Source organism: Apium graveolens, chromosome 2 (genome assembly GCF_009905375.1).
Source record: "Apium graveolens cultivar Ventura chromosome 2, ASM990537v1, whole genome shotgun sequence".
Classification (NCBI taxonomy): Eukaryota; Viridiplantae; Streptophyta; class Magnoliopsida; order Apiales; family Apiaceae; genus Apium; species Apium graveolens.
In genome coordinates, this window is record NC_133648.1 from 135,015,328 (window position 1) to 135,040,073 (window position 24,746).

At 37.2% G+C, this 24,746-nt stretch overlaps 1 protein-coding gene across 1 annotated transcript; it reads left to right on the top strand.

Moving 5' to 3' along the window:
• The first annotated feature begins 14,760 nt into the window (after positions 1 to 14,760).
• On the top strand, positions 14,761 to 20,034 carry LOC141707872 (uncharacterized). The gene is made up of 10 exons (XM_074511288.1): positions 14,761 to 14,905; positions 15,043 to 15,280; positions 16,104 to 16,205; positions 16,464 to 16,633; positions 17,242 to 17,375; positions 17,509 to 17,686; positions 17,913 to 18,471; positions 18,611 to 18,726; positions 18,840 to 19,083; positions 19,436 to 20,034. Exons 1-10 carry the CDS (start codon positions 14,844 to 14,846, stop codon positions 19,670 to 19,672), a joined length of 2,040 nt encoding a protein of 679 aa, XP_074367389.1. The 5' UTR covers positions 14,761 to 14,843; the 3' UTR covers positions 19,673 to 20,034.
• The last annotated feature ends 4,712 nt before the right edge of the window (positions 20,035 to 24,746 follow it).

The window sequence follows — 24,746 nt, forward strand, 5'->3', positions numbered from 1 at the left end:
TAACGTAGTACTGACAGTTAAAACCCATATGGGAACCCTTATAAATATCGTGATAGGAGCGTAGTTCGTTATCGTATATGGTAGCGGGACTCCGAACCCTGAGGTTGAGGAGCAACATCGCGATGATATTTTATTACTAATTGGAGATCGGATTGTGGATCCGATAGAGTGTCCTAATGCAGGACCGGATGATGTTGATATTGAGGATGTAGCGGTTGAGGATGTTGTCCTAGAAGGGATAGTTGTTGAGGAGGATCCCATGGAGGATCCTGACAGGATTGGATAAAGGACCACTGATGAATTGATGACCATGGTTTGGTCGACTACCAGAGGTAGGATTGGCCGGTCACTACCGGAGGTTCGTTCAAGTTGTAAAGATAGTAGCCCCTTTAACGCGGCTTACTCAGACTGAGAAGTTCGAATGGACAGAGAAATGCGAGAACAACTTTCAAGAACTGAAGCAGAGGTTGGTGATGGCCCTTATGCTGGCGTTGCCGGATGGAAAAAGAGATTTTGTGAAGTATAGTGACGCTTCGCACAAGGGCTTAGGGTGCGTGCTTATGCAGCACGGTAAGGTAATCGCGTACATGTCAAGACAATTAAGGTAATATGAAATTCGATATCCCCGCTCATGAGCTTAGGCTCATGGCAATAGTTTTACCCTAAGGATTGGAGGCACTACTTGTATGGAGAGAAGTGCGAGAATTACCTAAGCCATAAGTGCTCTAGTACATTTTCACGTAGAAAGAGCTCAACATATGCCAGAGGAGGCAGTTAGAGCTAATCAAGAATAATGATTGGGAGATTCTTTATCATTCGTGGAAAGCCAATATGGTGGCTGATGCCCTTAGTAAAAAGGAGAGACTCAAGATGATAATGTCTTTTGGAGAGTTTATAAGAGATTTTGAGAAAATGGAAATAGAAGTGAAGGTAACCGGAGCCGGTACCGAAAAGCTGTTTGAGATTGCAATACAGCCCGAATTATTGGAAAAGATCATATTGTGCCAGAAAAAGTTATGAATGAAGGCAGAGAGCCAACAATTAGATAAAAGATTAATATCGAGAAAGATGATAAGGGAATAATGAGGTATTCCTATAGAATTTGGGTTCCGAAAGTTCAAGAGCGTAAGGATGAGAACTTAGATGAGAGACATAGTTTGAGGAATAAGATTTAGAGCAAACCCTGAACGTGATAGTCAGGGAGGTCGCCATCAAGATAGAAGGAACCCATGACATAATGGAGTGGAAAATGAGGATTTTAAATTAAAAGATGACCCCAATTATGGGGAGTAGGATGAAACATTTCATACTAAGGAAACAGAAAGTCGAGTAAGGAAAGGAGACCCGAGACGGTACTCCTATACGGCAATTCATGGACCTGTCTAAAAAGAACTTAGACTATTATCCCCAACCACCACCCTGAGGAGACAGTGCGGTGAGAAATTCTTTCAGGACCTTTAAGTCGCTAAGCTCTCAGAGTTCCATGGAACAAGCTGACCCAGCCGAGGCAAGAGCCTGGCTAAAGGAAATAGAGGAATCATTTGAGATTCTAAATGATTGACGAACCACAAAGGACTGTTTTTGTCACTTACCCTCCTAAGAGAGAGGCCACCCGCTGGTGAAAGACCAAGAAAGGCACGGAGCCAGAGGTTATGATAAACTGATTAAAGTTCAGCCAATTGTTTTCGGGAAAGTAATTCCTAAGGTTATGGAGAGAGTGTAAAAGCTTTAGAGCCAGAACAAAGGCAGACGAGTATGATGAATTGTGAATTTAAGTTATAAAAGTTGTCAAGATTCGTTGTAAGGGCACGAATCCAGAATGACGGGATGTTGAAATCAATGCTTATGTTGTGTTGGTTCATGAAATAATGATAAGAGAAAGGAAAAAAAAAAGAAAAAAAAGAAATTGAAGTGGAAAGGAATATAACGGCAATAGAGTTTGAGGTATGATAAGGGAGTTGGGTATGAGGAAACCCTAACGACTCGTAGCAATAGAAATAGAAAAGTATGCATTCGTCAGGATGAGGGTGATTCACCATAAGTTAAAATTGATGGTTGAGGGCATAAGAGATACATATAGTTATCCCCTGTAAGTTGGGAGGATTCGAGGAAACCTTGAGATAATTTGAAGGATAAATAATGAGACGCGGATAGACTAAGGGGATAAGGAAGTAAGAAATTAGGAAAAATTGGATGAAGGAAGTGACCTTCAAGAAGGTGAAATGTAAGACCGGTGGCTTGATACCCAGAAAGGGAGACGCCAGGTATGAAAGATATCCCAACATTGAGGTGATTGTTGAGATAAACAACAAAAGTAAATAAGGAATTATTAAGAAGAAGTTCACGTTGAACACGACCAATATCTTCCAGAACATCCTTGTTATCGTTACCAAATTAGGCAAGACAAGCGGATAACCGTTGTTATCTTTTGGAGGCCATATGGATTGACCTCAATTTGAATAAGGATGCTATTATGAAGTTAGGTATAGACTATCGAGGTGGGAATGATGAATATGATAATCTATCAAGGATATATGACTTGATTTATTCGTGGAAGGATGCAGGTACCTTTTTAAGGTGGAATTAAGGATAGAACATTGGTAACTTAAAATGAATCCTAGGGGACTGCATAAAGGTTGGCATGTCACCCTTAATAGGGATAGTATGAGTTTTGACAGTATGATTGGGAAAGGGTTAAGGTAACAACAACCTTTAAGAATCAGTGGAGAAATTTTGCAGAAGTATATAGATAATGGTTCTACTATTAGTAAATGGTATTGTGATATGCCCTGTATCTAGGGAATACAGGAGGAACGATTGAAGGATAACCTTAGAGGTTTTATAAGGAAAAAGGTAATATTCAAAATTCTCAAGAATAGAAATGTGGATAAAGGAAATATGACGTAATTATAATGATGCCAAGTGGGGCACGTGTTAAACCACGAGAAAGTATGGATCGAACCAGTAATGGTCGAAATTGTTCAGGGCAATTAGGACTTAAGATAAAAAAAAATGTTCTAAGTATGATTGAGAGTCAGTCTTGACAGTGATTAGCCTCTAAAGAATGAGGCAATAACTTATGGAAAAATGGTGATATTTTTTTTCCCATCTGATTTTAAGGAAAACATCTTCACTCAAGCAGTGATCGGAAATAAGGTAGAAAATTTATTTGGAGGTGGTTAAAATGACATTGACTGTAAGGAAATTTTACTATCAGGAAAGGCCAAAGAGGTGGCCGACACTTTAAAGGTAAGTGGATAATTATAGGCGCGTGTGCCAAAAGAATACAGTGATGATGGTTAAAAATGTGAAGGTTGAATTATGGTTTGGAAGATTGACATTCCTTCTGATGACTGTGCAATACCCAACCGTAATAGTAGTTGGTAAAGGTTTAATTCGTGTAATCGCCATGAACGGGCTATCTATCTTAGAAGGTACTATCTTGAGATAAGCCAGGACCATGTTTCAAAAAGGACCAAACAAACCTTTGAGTTAAGTCTTCTATTGAAGGCATATGATTAAGAATGGTATTAACCTGCTATCGGTGCTTTGATTGAAACTCTTCTGCAATTTTATATGCTTCATGTCATGTAAGTATGTCAGGATCAGGAGTGTACTCCATGAATCATGAATGGTGATTATGTTACCTCCTTAGAAGGATTTGATACGACATGTATAGACTCCATATGGTTAGATATTAAGATTTTATGGAAAAGTGAATGACGACAGTAGGTCAGTGGTGGACCATAGTAAGGCAGCAATGATTTTGCGAGTAGTGAGCTGATTACAACCATGAGAGTTGTATTGGAATGGGTGTTGAGATTGAGTACCACTAATCGGGTCGTGGTAGTGTATAAGTTATCATTGATAGACTAATTAAGTAGAGTATCTACCTAGTGAATAATTATTCTTTCTTATCAATAGAGAGTCATATTATTATACGAGGAAGGTTGCGGTGCGAGCATAGAATCCTAGTAACGGTGATATATAGAATGAGATCCCAGATTCGATTTTCGATGTCGAGGGAGTTTCAAAGGTGATTGTGTATAAGCTCGAGGAAGAGCATGGGTCCATAGAATGATGGACGGAATAGAAATATTTAGGCATGGGAAATACGAGGCTATAATGCTTAATGTTGATTTATATACGTATATGATTTGTTCTCCTATGACAAACCTCTATAGTTCAGAGGTAGGTTCCAAGCCATATATTTTGTGGCAGTATATTTTTTTTCATATATACAATTCTCTTCAATTCGTTCTTTTCTCTTCTTTTCATTTCATGTAAGCTGAGAAGAACAACCCTTCCAGAAAGGGGAGGTATTGCCGAATGACTATCTATCTGTGTGATAGAAGCCTAGTAGGATACCAGCTATTGTTTAATTGCTTGTCAAGTACTAAAGGCTGGCCACCTTCTGTACTAACTAAGCGATATAACAAGTGTTCATGATCATAGTGATCTCTCAACAAATTCCTTTACTTCTATTTGATTGATCAAATTTTGGAAAATAGAAACAACTGAAAAAGGAGTAATAAAGTGGTGGTAGTATGCGAAATGGAAACACATTCGTGATACTAAGGTTGACGTGGTTATTAAAAGGTTATAGAATGCTAACGAGAAAAGTATAACCATTATAATATTAGGAACGGAAGGTAGTAGCGATTACGAACTCGAAAAGAATGGGTATTGAGAAGCAAAAGCTCTAATGCTAAAAGCTATAATGAGAGTCTGTGTAATAGACTTGAAAGAAATTGGAATGATCACTTAACACGGATTGAGTTTTCTTACGACAATAGATCATATGTCAGTATTGAGATATCGCCTTATGAGATCCTTGAGGGAAGACAATATCGATCTCCCTTATATTAGGATGAAGTTGTAGAGTGCAAGATGCTCGGACCAGCAGTGGTCTAAAGGACCAAGGATATGATAGATCTAATCAGAGGACGGCTGGTAGTAGCCCAAGATGGACATGATAAGTATGTTGACATGACACGAAAGGACAAAGAGTATGAAATAGGGGACCTAGTGTTGTTATAGGTATTCCCTTGGAAAGGAAGGATGAGGTTCGGAAAGAAATGAAAGCTAAGTCCACGAATTGTTGGACCCTTGGATATATTAAGACATATTGGGAAGTTATCATATGAGCTAGCCCTAACCCCGAACATGTAACAAGTTCGTAACGTGTTTCACGTATCAATGTTAAGGAAGTGTAATTCAGATGCCAGATAAATAGGGGCATATGAGCGCATAGACATGCAACCCGACGTAACCTATATGGAGCAACCAGGAAGGGTTATAGAGTGAAAAGGAACAAGTGCTTAGGGGAAGGATTATCAAACTAGGCAGAGTTTGGTGGCAGGACCACAATGTGGGAAAATTGACTTGAGAGTTAGAAAGTGCAATATTAAGAAGGTATCCCTATTCATTTCTATCTGATTCCGGGACGGAATCCTTTTAAGGAGGGGAGACTGTAATAACCCCAATTTTTGAGAAATTTTGAAACCCTTATGAATAGTGTTTTTGCTGAATGAGAAAACTTTTCATGCCACACTATGTAGGGGTTCTGATATGGATATTCTGAGATTTTATTAGTACTTTATATGGGATATAAGTGTATGAAAAGATCGTCAGAATCCAAATCCGAACACTTTGATTTTTCCCGGAAATCCACTAGATACGGAAAGAATTGAGAAAAAGGTAACAGGATAAAAAGGATTTAAATTAAAGGATTATAAGAGAGGATCATAGAAGGAATACAATATATTGAGAAAGGTTAAGGGAACCTAAGTAATAAGATCCCGGGTATGATCCCTCAAACGATAAACGAGAACGAAAGTTAAGCGAACCGTATAACAGATCAACGGTCATTAGGCAAACAATTAAAAGCTAATCAAAGGGATTAGTGGGGATGATGTCATCCAACCAATAGAAAGAGGACAAAGGAGGGGTGATGACATCACAAAGTGATATAGGTATGACATGGGAAGGAAGGAGGTGTGGTTGAATGAGAACCACACAAATTCAAGGGCAACAAGGTAATTGACTAAATCAAACAACAAAAACCAACCAACCAAAAGCAAAACAAGGCAAAACACAAAAATCTCTCTTCTTCTTCTTCATGCTCTCGGCCCATTCCTTAAAAAATGAAGATCCAAGCTCCACCACTTACTATTTAGCAAGGTAATTATCTAAGCTTCCCCATGGATAGTTACATACTTCCTATAAGTTTAAGCTTCTAATTCCAAGCCAATCTTTTTCTATAAATCATGGAAGAAGATGGTGAATAGTGTTTTTCAAGAAATAAAATTTGTGTTCTTGAAGTTTTGTTTAGATTAAGCTTGGATAAGGACTTTAAGGGTGATTCCAAGCCATTCTCTTGATTCTCCACTCTCCAAGGAAGGTATAACTTCTCAAAACCTTAGTATTAAGTTTTGTTGGTTTGGATTTCATAATGTTAGATGATGGGTTAGTGTAATGAGTGTGTACTCATAATAGAGCTTTGTTTAGTAAGTGGTTTTGTTGATTTTGGAGTTAGGAGTGATGCTTGTTAGATTTGAAGTTCTTGGTCACTTTTTTTTGACTTGGTTTAGATGAATAAATTGGTAATATTGAGTTGATTGGGGGCTGTTGTAATGTAGTTTAGATGGAGGTTTGATTGGGTTGTGAATTGGAGTTGAAATTGTGGTTGTTTGAATTGGTTTAAATTTGGGAAATCGCGTAAACATAGCCGTCGTAACGTCCGATTTTCTGTAGACTGTTTTTGTGCATAACATTAGGACCCGAGAACCCCCTGCTAGATTATGACCACTGCCATGTCTAGGTAGCTCATGTTACGAGCTTCGTTTTGATATGTAGTTCGTTCGATTCCGATGCACGGTTTAGGAGAAACGACCGTTTCAAGTAACGGCGTTTCGCGAACGAAACTTTTCCCCTCGCCTTACTTTGAAACATAGGTTAAAGACCAAAAAGGGTTAATTAATGCATGAAACATTTATGGTAAGTGTGTTAGGCAGTTGGTAAGACACTCGCGAAGGAATCGCCTTAAAACTCGTAAAGGTTAAATTATTAAAAATGGTGGAGCCGAGGGTACCCGGGTGATTTAAGCAAATCAGTAAGCGCAAAACGAGCGTTAGAGTCTGAGTTGGTTAGAGTATAGATTTACAAGTGACTTTGGTTTAATTCCAACTTACTTGTTGCTTATAGGTTACCAGACTCGTCCCGAGCCATTCGTAACCCCCAGTCGCTCAGGCAAGTTTTCTACCCGTTATAACTGTTGTTGTGATGAATATATGTATATGCATTATCTTGTGATAGATGCATGTTGGTTAATTAGCAAATGTTGCGATATATTGAAGCATGCTGATATGGTATATATATGCATGCCTGTTTCGTATTCTTGCCATATATATCTGTTGGTTCAGTTGATAATACCTATGCTAGAGATAAGCGGTATTTGCGTATACCCTTAGTATAGGGACCCAAAGGTGAAAACATTTTCTAAAACCGGGAGTCGAGGATCCCGAGTAGATTTTATATATATATATATATATATTTATATATATATATATATGGTTATAGTTTTCAAAACTATTAATCGAATAAGGTTTATTCGATAACTTTATTTTATTAATGAATATTATCTTGAATATTCATTCGAGGGCTTATGACTCCTTTTATTTTATTAATTGAATATTATTTGAATATTCATTTGAGGATGTATGACTCCTTTATTTTATTTAATGAATATTATTTATAATATTCATTCGAGGTATTATGACTCCGCTTATTACTGAAATATATTCTTTATTTTATTAAAGAATAAGGTGTTAATAATCAAACTTATTTTCGATTATTCAAATAAAGATAATACTTTCATATAAGTGTATCTTTGGTTATTTAATACCCGTTTCAAGTATAAGTTTTAAAACTTCTACTTCAATTATTTTTATAAAGATTATTCTTTATGGGAATATTATTTAAATAATAATATTCAGATATTTTCTAATATATCGGGACTGATTTATTTCATTAAATCAGCTTTACTCTAAACATTCTTAAAAATGTTTTCGAGTCTTCAAAATGATTTTAAAAGTTAGAGCGGATCCCAAAACTCGTTTTCCGATTTAAGATCTTCCTTTTGAAGGAGACTTGAATATTCGCTCAAAATCTTGGGGATCCGGCTCTGTGGTGTATTTTATATTCGCAACATGGTTGCTGTTTTGAGAAAACAATTTGATTACTTGCCCAATATTCGGGAAGTAAGTCCATCTGATTGAGTCGGCATAAGCGACAGGCCGGGGTACGGTCTATGAATATGTAAGTGGCTGGGTGGCAGTCCATCAACACGTGAGTGGCCGGGTAACGGTCTAGCGCGAGGTCCTAATGCGGCCAGGGTGATGACCGGTGAGGAATTCATCCATCTACAGTAGAAAAGGTTACTTATTGGTATCTTTGCCTGATCAGCAAGAAATCTGGTTTATGCCAAAATTCTTTTCCTTCCAAATTCATTGGATATTGCAACTCTGTTCATACTTTACATGACAGAGGTTTTCAGGAAATGTATGGGAGATATATATGAATATTTATATATCGGGACTTAATGAAGTATCTCGTAACTTCATTATTTATAATGATATTCAAAGATTGAATCTATTCAAATCTTGTCTTATAGTCTCATCTATGTGATGAACCTTTGAAACTGATTATAACTTGAATGGGGGTAGTTCAAGTAGTATTTGGGAAAGATATAAGTATTCTGGGGTATCTTGTAACTTCATCTTTTAAACTTATATCTAGTTAATGATTGTCTTATGAATGACAAAGATTTTCGGAAAAACGTTGAGACAAGGTTAGATATATGAGATCACCTTGCAACGATATTTTTATATATACAGTTATAAACTGAAACTCTGTGTGTATTATGCATGGAAGAGGACTTCCCATATTTTGAAAAGTATATATGTATATATATATATGCTGAATATTTTGCGACTTCATCGCATTAAGATATCAACTTGGTTCATTTCTTTTGACCAAGACTTTTATGAGTACTATGAGAAGGCTCATATATTGTTAATCATTATACATATTATTTTGGTGGGCTTGCTGCTCACCCTTGCTTTATTTCTTCATCACACAACAACAGTTAGGAAAGATGGCCAGACTCCAGCAGACCCGGCGCAAGCGCGTGGGAAGCGTCCCGCGTCTTCCCGTTGATGTTGTAGCTGCTATAGCTGCAGAGGTAGATCTATTGTAGATCAGACCATCTACTTTTGAGAATCAATTATGTATAATTATAACTTGTGGCAGATAATGGCAATTAACTGTAAATTTATCAAGTAATCATTTTGGGTTGTAATAACTTTTAAATTGTGGATTCAAAGACTTGTACTTATTTAAATTTCATCTCTGAGACTATAACGGGTTGTGGTGTGTGTTAGTGTGGGGTCACAGCATAAGGTTATTTATTATTAATTAAGTGAAGTGATATTGTGGAAAGAAAGACCGTGACGACCCGGATCCCCGACCCCGGATCTGGGGGTGTTACAGATATCAGTACTTATATTATCAGAAGATAATCATCAGAAGATGGATATCAGAACTTAAGTACTAAAGGACGTTCAGATAAGGAAGTCAGCTGGTTAAAGGAAAGAAGATCGAGACAAACATAAGAAGAGATATGCATGAAGAAGGAATTCTATGAAGAATAGAATACTTGGAAGAAAAAATATCTGATTGATATATTTTAGGAAGCAGAATTATATTCCATATCAATTAGCGATTATCTTGTAACTGTGTAGTATATAAATACAGACATAGGGTTTACACTATAAGTGTTATCACAATCGAGAAGATTATTTATTGTAACCCTAGCAGCTCTCGTGATATTTGTTCATCACTGAGAGAGAACAGTTCCATACTGTAACAAAGTTTATTATTTCAATAAAGTTTGTTTTCTGTTACTTGAGTTATTAAAGTTCGATTTGATTGTACTATACACTATATTCACCCCCTCTACAGTGTGTGTGTGACCTAACAGCGTACCTGGTGGTCCCTATCGTGTTGAGGGCTTCCGGTTGCCAGAGCAGGTAGTAAAGTTTTTGAGTGAGCGCGCTTAGCCAGAGAGTTGTAAAGATACAATGGGTTATCTGTCGGTTCCAAGCCGGGATCGACTATGTATATTTGATTTTATTTTGGGGTTGTAAGTTATATTTTATGTTTGGTAGTTGTAATCTTGTCTCTTACTTTATCCTGTTTGATCCTGTTAGTAGCTAATCGGTGTTTATACTTATTTAATTAGTAGATTAAAGGCGTGTGGGTCCTCATTTCCTTACCCCGAGATTGAGGGCGTCACATGTGAGGCCCATGTTTTCTACTCCCGAGGCTGAGGAGGAGTACACGAGGCTTCTCGCGAAGCTTATTTCTAAAGAGAGAGGGTTCCTGCCATCTGGGAATGATGGTAAGCTTTAAGGTGATCTTGGAGATGGGCTGGGTTCCTTTTTGCGAGGCACCAACCGCTGTGCCTATGAGTGTGGTTTGTGAGTCCTATGTGAACGCCAAGGCCGAGAAGAATGGCTTCCCACCATCCGTTGCTACTACTGCGATGGTCCTCCTGCTGCTACTGCGAGGATCCATGCATTCCTGCTCGCCTGACCAGTAGCTGGCCTCCCACCAGGTAGGATCCATACCTGGAATGCCCTATGTCAACTCCGGTGGCTCTAAATGCAGTCCCAAGTTCCTGGGTGAGATCTTGTGCAAAATGACTATAGATGTGGTGCATCGCATCCATCCTCCTCGCAAGACGCCTATACTGCATCGAGCTCAAACCAGCTCCCATGTCCGCTCCTGTTGTCTCATGCTGCTACTGCGATGGTCCTCCTTGTAGCTGGCCTCCAGCCGCTGTGCCTATGAGTGTGGGAGGCAAGCATACTTGTGTTGTTTTATAGTGAATAAAAGCATGAATCCTTATAAAACTCCAATATAAGAATTGAAGTGTTATCAGTTATTTTGAGTCTAGCTTTTTATTTTATTTATAACCTTGCGATTGCCTTGATGAGTAGTGAGTCATGATTATCGATCTAGTTGCGATAGTATATCTGTAACTATCTTCACACACACACACGCGTCTTTAGTTTGTAAGTTGATTTGTATGATTTGATTGATCTTCATGCGAATAACTGCATTTGTTGATATGTTGCTTGTTGGTTGGTTGAGTTATTCTATCAGGGATCATTGCATTCATATAGTTGCATTTTTGTTTCTTGTTCTTTGAGTCTGTTTATGCTTGAGGACAAACATCGATTCAAGTTTGGGGGTATGTTGAGTGGCATTTATGATACTTTATTATGCTCTAATAAGCTTTGCATTGGTGTATTTGTACTCAAGTTGTTATGTGTGTTAATGTGTTTTCTAGTATTTTTGAATTTCAGGCACTATTCAGGTAATCAGGTGAATTAGCATTGTTTTGGTGCTAATTTGGTGTATAGGTGGTGTTAGAATAAAAGCTTGTGGAAAGTCAGCTCGAAGCAGCAAGTTTTAAGAAGAAATCTGAGTTTTTCCCAGAAGGACGGCGCGCCCGCGCTGTGGTAGCACGCGGCCGCGCTGGAGTTCCAGAAATGCACCGCGCCGAGGCCGAATTTCAGAATCCTATTTTTATTACATTTCTAAAAGGGAAGCTTCCAGATTGTTGAGGGCTGCTATATATATTCATATTAGGTTGTTTTTAATAGATAACAAGTCAAAGACAGACCATAGCGTAAGGAGAAGACGACAAGAGACCTTTAGCACAATTCAACAAAGGCGAAGACGATCTAGTTTATTCTTGTGAATCTTTGTTTTGAGTTGTAATTTGGATGCTTGTTTCTTGTTTTGCTGAACCTATACTCTTGTTTGTACTTGGTTTTATTTATTCGTATAAAGACTACGTTTGTTATATCATATTTTCATCGGAACCCACGTTGATGATGAGTCCGATTATGGGCTAATCGTTATCGTGGGGTTCTAGAGGATTTATTTATGAATTTCTTTAGTTAAAATTGTTTGATGCCTTAGTATATGGTGATTGCATGATATCCTAGTATTGGTTGTGCGTATTCGTCTTATGAGCGTCGCGAACTTATAAGATATTGTGTTAATTCTTAATGAAGCGAAAGTAAATTTAAGGATTAGAACTTGCTATGATAGCATAGGTTCATGTATTTGTTATGCATGATTCGTAGGTAATTTTAACCATCTTACTTGCCCTATGTAATCAAGATAGATAACTTGTGCTTAAACCGTTATGTTGTCAAATTCTATAGACATATAGGGTCTCAATATAACTGGTGCTTATTTAGCTTCTATCTCTTTTATGAATGTCTGGTAGAATGGTACTCTTGCAACGAAAGTTGGCGTTTATCAGTTTCGTGTTATCTGATTAGTGTCATCACCATTGCATGCTAAGGTTAAGAATAATGAGGCTATTGAATGAAGTATTTAATGAAGTTAGAATCCTATGTTTGTCATATATATCAATTCAGTCAATCTTATTCTCGTACTTATAATTGTTAGCGTAATTCTTAGTTATAAACATTCTCAATTTGTTATCGTCTTAGCATTGGATAATAACCATACATTGTTGCTTAGGTGCATAAATTAGATAGTTAACCAATACAGTCTCTGTGGGAATAAACTAGAAAAGATTATATACTACTTGCGAACTCGTATACTTGCGTGTATTATTAGCGCGTGTTTAGCGACTAACACTTAAAGCGTCCATCCTCTTGTTGGTCTTGATCATAGCTCCATCTCCAAGTTGCTTGAAGCGTCCATCCTCATGTTGATCTTGATCATAGCGTCCATCTCTATGTTACTCTTGCGTGTAGCGTTCACCATCAGAGTTATAGCCGTTGTCGCGAGAGTTTCCACCATTGTTAGACATCTTTTCCTCCTAAGATTCAATTTAATTCCAGCACCTCCTTTTGGCGCCAATTTGTTAACGAAGAAATTTGGTTAACAAAGATTTGAGATTTGCGATCGGAATCAAGATCTGCTGCAGTGGTTGGTGATCGGAGAAATCACCGGAGCACGTTGATTTGTGCTTAAAAAAGGCTGAGATTGCTAGGATTTATGTTTGACTTTTCAGAGCTCTCAAAAATGTGCCCTCACAATGTGCCTATGTACCTCCTTTTATAGAGGATCAAGCCAGACGTAGTTCTTCGGGAACAAGAAACCTAGATGGACTTGGCTTCTCATTCCGTGGTCCAATAGGAGTTGTCGAACCAACTTCCTATAATAAATCGAACATTGATTTGCTTTAGGAGTGCCCGATAATGCAGCCTGGTCACAAAGGCACAAGGCTCGTTTACGACTTCGAGACTTCACGTACAAGGAAACTCCTCGGCCGGAGGATATCCCCATCCGCTACCGCTATTTCCGTCGATCGTAAATGCATGTATAGCCATGACTTACCGAAAATGCCAAAGCGCATCCTTGCCCCCGATGAGGATTCCCATCAGACTACATGACAAGTGATCCCAAGCGTAGAATTGCAAAGTGCAAGATAGCCCTAGAGTCTCCCGTCGAGGACAACCCGCCGAATATGGAGACAGGGCTCCCAAAGCCAGACTAGTTGTTTACGACCGTTATTTACGAGGATAACCCGCAAGACTACAGAACGACGCCTTCGACATATTTTTCGGGACGAAGGGCTCCCGAAGGGCCTTTTTTCTTCACGGGGTGTGCCCTGTGAAGGGTTGGAGCCTTCCGGAGTGCTCACATGGAGAGGTCCTCTGGGGGCTTCTCTACCTATTACTTTCGTTATATCAAACGCAATTAAATTATACGTTATTGTGGCAGCCCACTAAAATTCAGTCCTTCTAACGCATATTAATTCGGCGATTGTATTTCCAACGCATTACCATGATGTGTTTCAGTTTGACGCAACAAAAGTTTGCGTTACCTTGTGATACACTGGCTTGCAACTTTACTGCTGGATATGGGCCCCGTCATATGATGCTCCAGTTTATGTCTGCGTGTGTGCTATTTCCTCGGCCCGCCCCTAGTGCAGAGTATGTGATTTTGTTAATTTCATTAAAGCATGCACTAAAGGTGTTAAGATTATGCCATGTCAGGGCCAAATATTTATAGGGTGCTATTTTGGATAAATATATTTATTTTTGTGCTTTGGGCATTTTCTCACCATTAAACAAAGAGGGCCATAATCTTTCCAAACAGCGCAGAGCATAATTCTTTTACAATTTTTGACTATTTTTGACTTAGCATAGTCTAATTCGATAATGAAATTTTAAGTAGCTCGCTCTAGTAACCAAAAGAAAATTACTCGCTCCGTCCCAATTATTTGTGGTTTGGGCACAGAGGACGGGAAACATAATAAAATAATGTTATTTTTGATAAGACAGTGGGATGAGAGATAAAAAAATGTAATTTAATGAGAAAAAATATATAAAGTTGGTTATAATGGTGGGACCAATCCGTATTGAATGAATAAAGTGAGTGTAGTGGAAAAAGGTAGTAGATGTAATTTTTATATTATTAAATTTTTATTATTTTTGATAAGTTTTGAAATGTATATAATTAAATGGGTTATCCAAAAAGGAAAGTGGGAGTAAAAGACAAGACCGGTTTAGTCTGATGCCCGGTCAGTAGAACACCCTTGTGCATGCAGGACACGTGTTAAAAAATCCAACACCTGGCAGTTGTTGTAGTGAGGAGGATAGTTTCTGAGTTCTGACACATCCCAATCCCTCTGCATAAATATCCGTGTATATATAACGTGTAGTAGCGTGAACCTACCCATACATATATATATATTCACTAGACAAAACTTACTAAAATCGACGATGACTATGGATAGAAAACACCCATCCACTATTGCAAACGACGTCCTTCTCCGATGTTCCCAGTAATCTCTCTCTCTCTCTCATTGGTTAACTTGTTTACTTCTGTTAGTAGGTCTGCAGAGGCAGTTGCCTCAGTTTATGTACTGTCATAGCACTACTAAACAATATATTAGTGATATTTTTTTCTTGTTAATTTCAGGAAACTCGATATTTCTTTAACTGTAATGGTTGAGGAATTTGAGAGTACTTGGACACCTGAAAATGGTGACTATTCAAGGAAGCTGGTGGAATATTGGTTCTCAAGGGCTCTAAATGACATGTGCTGTACTAATATACAAGAACAAATAAGTGATGGTTCATTCAGCCGCTTTTCATTCGATATGATGCTTGCTTGGGAGAAGCCTGGTTCCACTGACGACCAACATGACTCATTTTCGGTGTGTAATTCTATTTTCCCAATACATTTTGCCTTCTCATAATTTTCGCAGAATTTTGTTTTATTGTTTGTGTTTTATTTGTCTGTTTTTTGTTTGGCGTAGTGACCTTTTAAATCTTACGTTTGCACCAATACTCGGTTTGCATAAAAATACTCATTTGCCCGTGTGGTTAAAAATGTTCATGTTTGCCCTTGTAGTACTTTTACCCTTAAATACTGAAAACATTTTTTTTTAGTTTTTGCCTTACAGCCTGATTTACACCGATTTTTCCGTAAATCGTTTTTTTTTCCCGATCCGGGGGTAATAAAAATGTATTCTCTATTTTGGGGGCAGAAATGAAAGTTTTTGAATTACAGTGTCAGTGGGTATATTGGTATATTAAAAGGTCATTAAGCCTTTTTATTGATGTGTGAGGATTCAATTGAAGTGAAATAATTGTTATTGCAATAAGGTTATGATACCAGTGTAGGCACTTTTTCTACCAAGTAACTATATAGGGGTTAAAATATAAATTTTAATGACAATCTGTTTGAGTTTTAGAGTTAAAACTACTTTATTGCGCTGCTTTGCTTCCAAAAACTAGATGTAATGCGTGATCACGACTCCACCCCTCTCATTCTCCAACTCTAATTCCTTAGTCAGCAGATTGTCACGGCATTTGGCGGGGCGTGACAAGATGCTAAGTAAGCTTTTTTATGTTGAGTTATTTGATGCAGTTGTTGGGTTGTGCGGTTAAATCCTAATTTTTTTAACAAGTTCAATACTTCTAACCGGATAGAGTATCAATGTGATATAATTACACTGTTGTTTTCTGTGGATGCAGGAAAGCATAGCCAAAGAGAAAGAGGAGGAGAAGGTGCCTACAAATCTTAATCCAGAAGATGATGAGATTCCTCTTTTCTATTCAGACCTCATGCCACTTCTTGTATGTATTCTACTTCTCTAGTTCACTACCATCTTGTATAAAACATTCTTTCTAGTATTCTACCTGTACTAATTATCCTGAAGAAAGGTCACTTCTATAGCTGTATCCCATATAAGTTGTCTGTCTTCTTTGTGCTGGATAATAAGTAACATACTCTTGTCACATGCTTCAATTTTTTTCCAGTTAATTACAATGGAAAATTTGAGTTTTAGTAGTATAAGCTACATATATAAATCTAAATTACAATTTTTCTGTCAGGTTGACGATGGACCCAGTGTTGGAGAAGGTGCATTTGTGTGGTTGGCGACAGTAGCCCCAATTATAGCAGATGTTGTCAATGGAAAATTTACTTTTGAAACTCTGACTGCAAAAACTCTTAATCGGCTCCATTACCCTGCTTACAATATATTCATTCAACAAATTGACAGGTAATCAATCTCAACCCTATTTTCCGCCACTGTTCACATGCGAGATTAATAATTTGAGTGACCATCAGAGGATGTGACCAAGTAAACAGACATGAAATAAATATGGAGCTTATTATCTATGACAATGCAGATTAATGTTAAAGAAATTTAATATGAGTATAGCATGTGCAAGGGTTTAGTTATGGCTCATGGGTATTAAATTTGGTCAATAAGTTTCTTGTAAAGATGTTTCAGAAGTGTTAAGAAATCATTTGAATCGACATTTTATTTTCATTTTAGTCATCAAATAATGTGCGGTGAAGTCCAGGGTCTACATCAGCTGTACAGAAATACTGGTCCATGGAATAACTTGACGAGTTTCATATTTACAGCTGTAGAGAATGGCTTGAGAAATTTTTTCTTGAAATTTTATTAGTGATTCGTTAATACTTTAATCTTTACACTTTACTTCATTGGAGGATTTAGTACCCTGATCATATTGTGAAAGTAGCCCACTGAACAACTAGTTCTGCTGCATGAATAATCGAAAAAGTTTGCAGTCTCAGTGACTTGTCTTCGAATTTGTCTGTGTTACTCTTTCATTACATCTTTGCTGGATGAATTTTCAGATGCATAAAACAGTTGCAGAGGCAAAATATTCCTTCTGGAGTTGAGCTAGCAGATGATGAATTCATTCTTCACGTGGAGGGAACTGCAAGCACTTCGAGAGTAGTGCGTCATATTGGAGGAGCTAGTTGGCCTGGTTGGTTCCACAAATTTTGGTGATGCAGAATAAATGTTTCCTATGAAAGAGAAGTTTTCAGATATTATTATCTTTTTCACAGGGTGCATATATCTGATTGATTAAATTATTTTCTCCGCATCTGGCATAATAGGTAGGCTGACATTGACCAATTATGCCCTCTACTTTGAGGCTTCTGGAGTTTTAGCCTATGAAGAGGCTCTGAAACTTGACCTTTCAAAGAGAACCGATAAGAGTGTGAAACCAGCTGCCACAGGTCCATGGGGTGCTCCTCTTTTTGACAAGGCCATTACATACGAGTCACCCGACTTGTAAGAATTATGTTATAATTGTTATTGTTTCTCTTGATCCCTCATGTTCTGGTGCATACTGTAGTTCCCTCATGTTCTGGTTAATACTGTAGTTCGTATTACTAATCAATGGAAATACTCTAATGCGATGCTGATCCGAACCATTCAACTCATACTTATTGGTGTATAGCCGGATGAACCCCTTGGTCCTTGACAATTGTTATATTCCAATGACTTCTTGTGGCAGGGAAGAGAGTATCGTGTTGGAATTTCCAGAAATGAAAAGTTCCACTAGACGTGATCACTGGCTCGCACTCGTGAAAGAGGTTCTTATGTTACATTTTTTTCTACTAAAATTCAAGGTGACATCTCCATTGCAAGTCTGGGAGATGCATGCAAGGACTATCCTTGGGATAGTCCGCCTTCATGCTGCTCGAGAAATGCTTCGAACATCAGCACCAGCTCCAAAGAGTTTCTTGATTTTCTCATTGCTTGAGGTGTTACCTAAAGGTGATATTGTATTAGAAGAGCTTGCCAAGTGTATAACAAACATCACCGGTGGACAGTCATGTAGTGCTAGCTCAATTCTGAGGAATTTGAATGTCACACAAGCATGTGCTCCGAGTATGGGTGATGGAGAAATTGCCGAGAGAATTGAAACCTTAAATAGACAAGCAGAAAATCTTTCTTCACTGGAAAGCGCCATTGACCAAGTCAGAGAGGAGGCAAAAGAATCTGGTATTGCCAAAGCTACAGTTGAAGGTCTAAAAGAGGAAGGGGTGTCTGATAGTGCTGCTGTTCTAAAGGTTGTATATTGGCTCAGATAATTTGGAGTACTGTGTCGGTGATAAATTGATATTTGATTTTCGTTATAACCTCTTTTTCCACCACAAGGCCTGAGTTAAACATATGTTGATCTAACCTGGTTTAACCTTAACTATGCAGGAGCTGCTGAAACCTATCAATACAGCATTATGGCCTTGGTTTCAAGAGGTTTTTACATGGAAAAAACCAGAGACCACTGTAGTTGTAATCGGCCTTACACTCTTAATCATCTACAAGTGAGTTTGTCCAAGTTTGAACTTATTTATTTCAACAATGATGTACCTGATATACCTGATAGCATGATATTCTTACTCATAAGCCATGTAACTGCATAATCTTTTTGGCGCAGAGAGTGGATTGGAATTGCAATAGCAGCATTATTACTGTGGTTGGTGGGTAAGATGATGTGGGTAAGGTGGAACAGGATCGGTGACAAATACGACAAATTAGTAGTTTGCACTGCATCAGATAAATCAGCAGTTGAGAGCATGGTGTCAGCACAACATGGCTTGCTGACTGCAAGTGAAATGTTGCGGTTGGCCAACATCTCAATACTGAAGGCTTGGTCCATATTTTTCTCCAAGGCGCCAAAGGTAAGTGGATATATAGTGAATAATCTTACAAAACCTATCCATATATTGGAACATGAACACAGATACTATTAAATCAATATGCCATGACCTTTGAGATCTCTGTTTCCATGTCGTTTGTGTTATCTAACGTTCTTACGTACTTACAATGCTTCAAAAGTTGAACCCTAACTGTGTAAGCGGCTAACACTTTGGTGAGTGCCAAGTATTGTTAAAGGTCCTATACTAGCCATGGTTAATTACCAAGAAAAAGAATAGGGCAAATATAAGAAAGATACAACAAAAAACACCACCAAACCTAGATATCTGCAATTCTCTTGTAGCTTTACTCAAATTTTCTTGTTCATAAATGCAGCATACAGACATGGTGATGATGGCAATGACAGGGTTAGCCATTTTCGTAGCTGTGATCCCGTTCAAGTTTATACTTATGGTCCTCGTGCTGTGTTTATTCACAGCCACATCCAAGCTGAAAAAGCGGGCAAACAGAGATCAAGGAAACAAGGGGAGTAGGCGTTTAAAGGAATGGTGGGACTCCATTCCTGTCATTCCAGTCGAGATTCTAGACAAACTACCAGAAGACACGAGATAGCTTACCAAGTCATCATCTCCGTATGCTGATGACATTTATGTAAAGAACTGGCCTACTGCGAAATTACACATTCTTGTCAGTGTGCTATGAAAACTACAAGAGTCATATGAGTGGTAAGTTATGGGGAGATTTGGGAATGTACAAGTTCAGGTCCATATTGTGTAGTTTATGCTGTTTGGTGCTTTGCTTATCCAGTTTGGCAATGTGTTCGTTTGCTAAAGAAAAGCAATGACATTTCAACTTAATCATGTAATAATACGGCTTGTGTGTTGTTATTGATAGTCATTGCACTTCTAAGGGGGAAAAAACTCGTTTATGAAATTGGACAAGGATGAAGGCTTAAAGGTTGCGTGAGTTCAAAACATCTTGTCCTGGTTGTAAACAATCATATCGGCTTTCCATCTTTTTTCTCATTGCATTATTAGACATCCATACCATTTTCCATTTTAATTAAAGCATAAATGTAAATTTTTACAACTAATTTTTATTAAATTTCATTAATGAGTTAATTTTCTAATTGATTTGTTTACAAATTTAAAACATCGACGTTTAGTTATTTCTGAATGTGTATTTTATTTTAAAATACATAGGCATTCATATCAATATAATAATTAATATTTGAGATTTACTTTTGACTTGATTAAAAATTTTAAATGTTAGCATAAAACTAAAACAGTCAAAAATTAAATAAGTTCAAAAGCATAATGTACCCACTTTATATAATATTTATGAAAAATGATATATGCATTAAAGTAAAAGAAAATTAACAGTATTTATATTTTATAACCTGTAAGAGCATTATGTTGTTGAATAAAATTCTAACCAAAATTCTAACCGTTTAAATGTAACTAGTTTTCTCAATGACTTATGACAGACATCTTGATATTGGTAACCTCGTTACGAGAGAGTTAAAAAAGAGGTTAACAATGTCTTTGAAAAACAGAGGTAAGAAAATCTTTTTCCGACATCCACCTTACTAAAGGTATTGATGCAAGTTTAAAAGGTACTTGTAAGTAAGTGTCAAGTCCTATTTTGATAATTGAATAGGAAAAATCAGGAAGAAGTGAGTTTTAATATCACTAATTTATTGAGCAGTATTATTGCACAAAGCACTCTCCCAAGTGCATCCTGTATAGAGTCTGCATCCTTTATTGAGCACTCCCAAGAAGTCGAAAGAAGTAACTGGCTGACACACACAATGATAGCATATATATTGAAATTCCCTCTTCAACACATGGGGAGTTTCCAACACTCACTACTAATATCACAAATCTTATATCTCAAATTTTTTCTTGGTCTAATAAAGGACTTGAATCCACTTCTCAAGTCCTGCCAAAATCAAGTGACACAGTTATTGAAACTGTGATCACCATTCAAGAACCACAATTAGATGGTGAGAGACCAAATGCTGAGTTGGACCTTGATGATACCATCACAAATACAGGGGTTTCATCAATTTTTACTTAAGACCCTGTGACAGCATCTGCACCTTCATGTGCATAACAACCTTCACAGGCTTTAAAGTTTGAGGGTAGTACTCTTGAGAGGGAGCTACTCAAATCCTCTCCAATTCAATTAGAGGTTCTTCTAGAAGGGACAACTCCCCTCAAAACCCTAGCTGAAACTGCTTTGACAATTGATGCGAGGAGTCCAATTTTCAATGATCCATCAAATGAAGAGGCAAGAAATCAAGCACATTCAAGTGCCAGTTCTTTGCAAGAAGAACAAGGGGTTGAGGCTATGGTACATGACGGTAACCTAGCTAACTCCCCTCCAACTCAAATGGAAGATCACATGCAAAGTGATTAACACACTGTCACAACCACAATTTCTCCTGTGAGTCCAACTGTGACTTTTGTCATAGGTGTTCCACCCTCTTCAACCAATATACATTACACTGTAGATGGATTCTAGCAACCCCAAATCATTGTTAGTATAGACCCAAACAAATGTTGCCTTAGGCCAACATAATTCTATTGCAACACTTTTTGGGTGTTGGGTGTAAGGCAGTAATCATATGTTCCTACCCTAACATCATGATCAATTTTTAGTAAAACAGCAAAATATGTTACTATAGATATCAATTGCAACTTGATTTTTATCCTATAGCGACACAGATTTTTGGTTGCAATAAATGTACCAATTGACAAAAAAACGGTGAGCCCCACATGTGGAGCCTACCTGTGCGGCCCACATATGGGTCCCACCTGTATATTAGCAAACTTTCATATACAATTAGGTATTAAAATAAAAATCTATTACATTTGTGTATTGCATTTCCCTATAAAGACAATTCAATAATCCATTCAATTACTATTTTCAATCGCCAATAACATCCACCAACACTAATTAAAGAACATAATTTAAAATATACATGTAGTTAAGGAAAACAATTAACCACATTACAAAATCTCAAGCAGAACAAATAAGCTTATATTAGTTCAAGAGGTACTCTCGTAAGGCTAGTAGAAAAAGCAGGTCATTCTGTTTTCTTACAAAGGGATTCCCTATAAGAAGATTGATCCAGTGGCGAAGTAGAACTCGCTAGCGCCATTTGTATTGCTTGATGCATCAGTTGTAAATATGAAGCTAGTATACGATACTTGTACGAACCTATCAACAATACACAAAAATCCATCTGAATCAAAGTAATAAAGGTCGCCAGTCTTTACCATCCCTCAGAAGTCAAGGTTTCAACATCAACATCATTATCTCCATCATAACCTGTAAATTTTCAGTTTGTAATTGTACATCTTAGTATGTGCAAAATTTTACAAGCCAATAAATTTGAAAGGGTACATGTCTTCAATAGGTAACAGATTCTTTAGGATTTAGACATGAGATATTAGCTTCATATTGTTGAGCATGCTCACCTAACTACCTATCTTGCTTAAAGAAACATTTCGACCAAAGTTATCACGTTAAAGTTATAATTATGTGACCAAATCTGTATCAAAACTGATCTAGCCAAAGAAGTGGGCTTTGCTGAATTTTTTTAACAAGCTTGCATTACCAACTCCATATCAATTAGGCACATCATGTATAAGCAAAGAATATCATGTATCAACAAAGAACGCAATAATATGCCATAAAGTATAATAGATAATTTACCAAGACTGGAAAAAGGTGCAAGTCTTACTACTATACAGCTCAAACTGTTGCATAATCATGAATGTAATATTCACACTAGCAACTGTAAATGGATACTCCCAAGTAGCTCTTTTGTCACCTTGCTTTTTCAGTAGGTTCTGGAAATTGATCAATTGTACTTTGGATTTACATATTAAATATAAGATTAAAAAACTAATTTAGCAAGACAGTGGCCTGAAATCAGTTGACTGGTTTCTTCCTTGCCATCCCATATCTTTCCATTTTCCTTAAACATGTAACCACTAAGTTTGAGTGCAGATGCAGTAATCTTGGCACTCCTGTATTTTATGTCAACATCGATTCTTGATTCTTCACCTTTCTCTATTATATTTATTAAAATGAAGCAATAACAAGAGATTAAGTCATTTAGTCATATGTAACATACATAATTATATATATGTGTTATCTCTGATTATAAGATATGATATGACACCGCTTTTGACTCATTAGCTATCTATATTAGTAATTAACTTTATTAATATGCATAAACAAATACTTTCTCAAGAAATTCACCTAAACCATAGTGGCATAAACATATAGATACATGATACACACATTGATAATTTGTGTCATTATGCAAACATGGTAGACCTGGACAATAAAGCTTATTTTTACCCTTTAATATTGTGATTTAAGGGTTAATATGTTAAAGCAATTTTGTTTGTTAAATGATTTATCTGCAACACCGTCTTATGGAAATATCATAACATTTACTGTGTAAAATGTATGACCACTTGCATACATCTCCCTGTGAAATGTATTTGTTTCCCGTGTTGACATAAATTAGGTTTGCAAATTCGTGTTCCTTCCCAACCTTGCTAACTTGTTCTGCTAAATTTGAGTCATTATTTTCTATGTAGGTTGTTGTGACGACCTCAACCCCGGGGTCAGGAGTTGACGTCACGAACAACAATAACAACAAACATAATATAACCCAACTCAATATAAATAGATAAACATGACCCCCCACTTCCCAAAATCTTTTCCAGGTTTAAGTATGACTTAGATTACAAAACTATACAACCAAACTTATTCAATAAGCCTGCCACTAACTTATTACAGCAACTAATCAGACCACATCTGGTCTAACACAACTACCTTTGAGGAGCCAGATATGGGAGGGACTGGAACTCTGCCCTGACTGTGACGGATGGGTCTCTTAGGCATCTGCAATATATATACACAACAAGCTGCAGGGTGAGCAATCAATTGCTCAGCAGTACCACTATATGAATAACAAGTAAAACAGTTTATGATAAACAGTTATATGAACAAGAAATCAGAACTTGTTACAAAAACAAGTAAAACAGGTATAAACTGGATATCAACAACTAGCATGCTCTGTAAACAATAACATCAGTCGTGTGTTGTGCAATTACCAGAGTCCAATTTTAGCATGCTATTTTCATTTTTTTCAAATCCACTTTTCCATTAGAGGAACTACAAAACCATTTGTTCCGTTACGGGAACTGTAAAACCAAAATCAGATATATATATATATATATATATTTTATCTAGGATAGTTGGCCAGGCTATCACACAATTCATCTGGGAAAGCTGATAGGGCTTTCACACAATTCGTATCGGATCCCCAGAGACTAGGTAGGTCTCTCATAAGTTACGCTGGACTAATCAGTGAAAATAGGGGGCGCAACCGACTTAGCCACTTATTTTTGTTTCCCAATATCTGATTCATCTTATCCAGTTTTCAAAACCACTCTTACCTATCTCTTTTTAAAATAATTCTATCACAGCACACTTTCCAAAACATTTTCCATATTAATCACATTTTAGAGATAGGTATTTTCAGAAGTTACTTTTGCCCAAAACATAATTACAACAAACATTTTCAAATACGGGGGATACGTAACTTAAAACATTCTGTTCCACTACGCAATTTAAATCAACATTTATTCATATATTA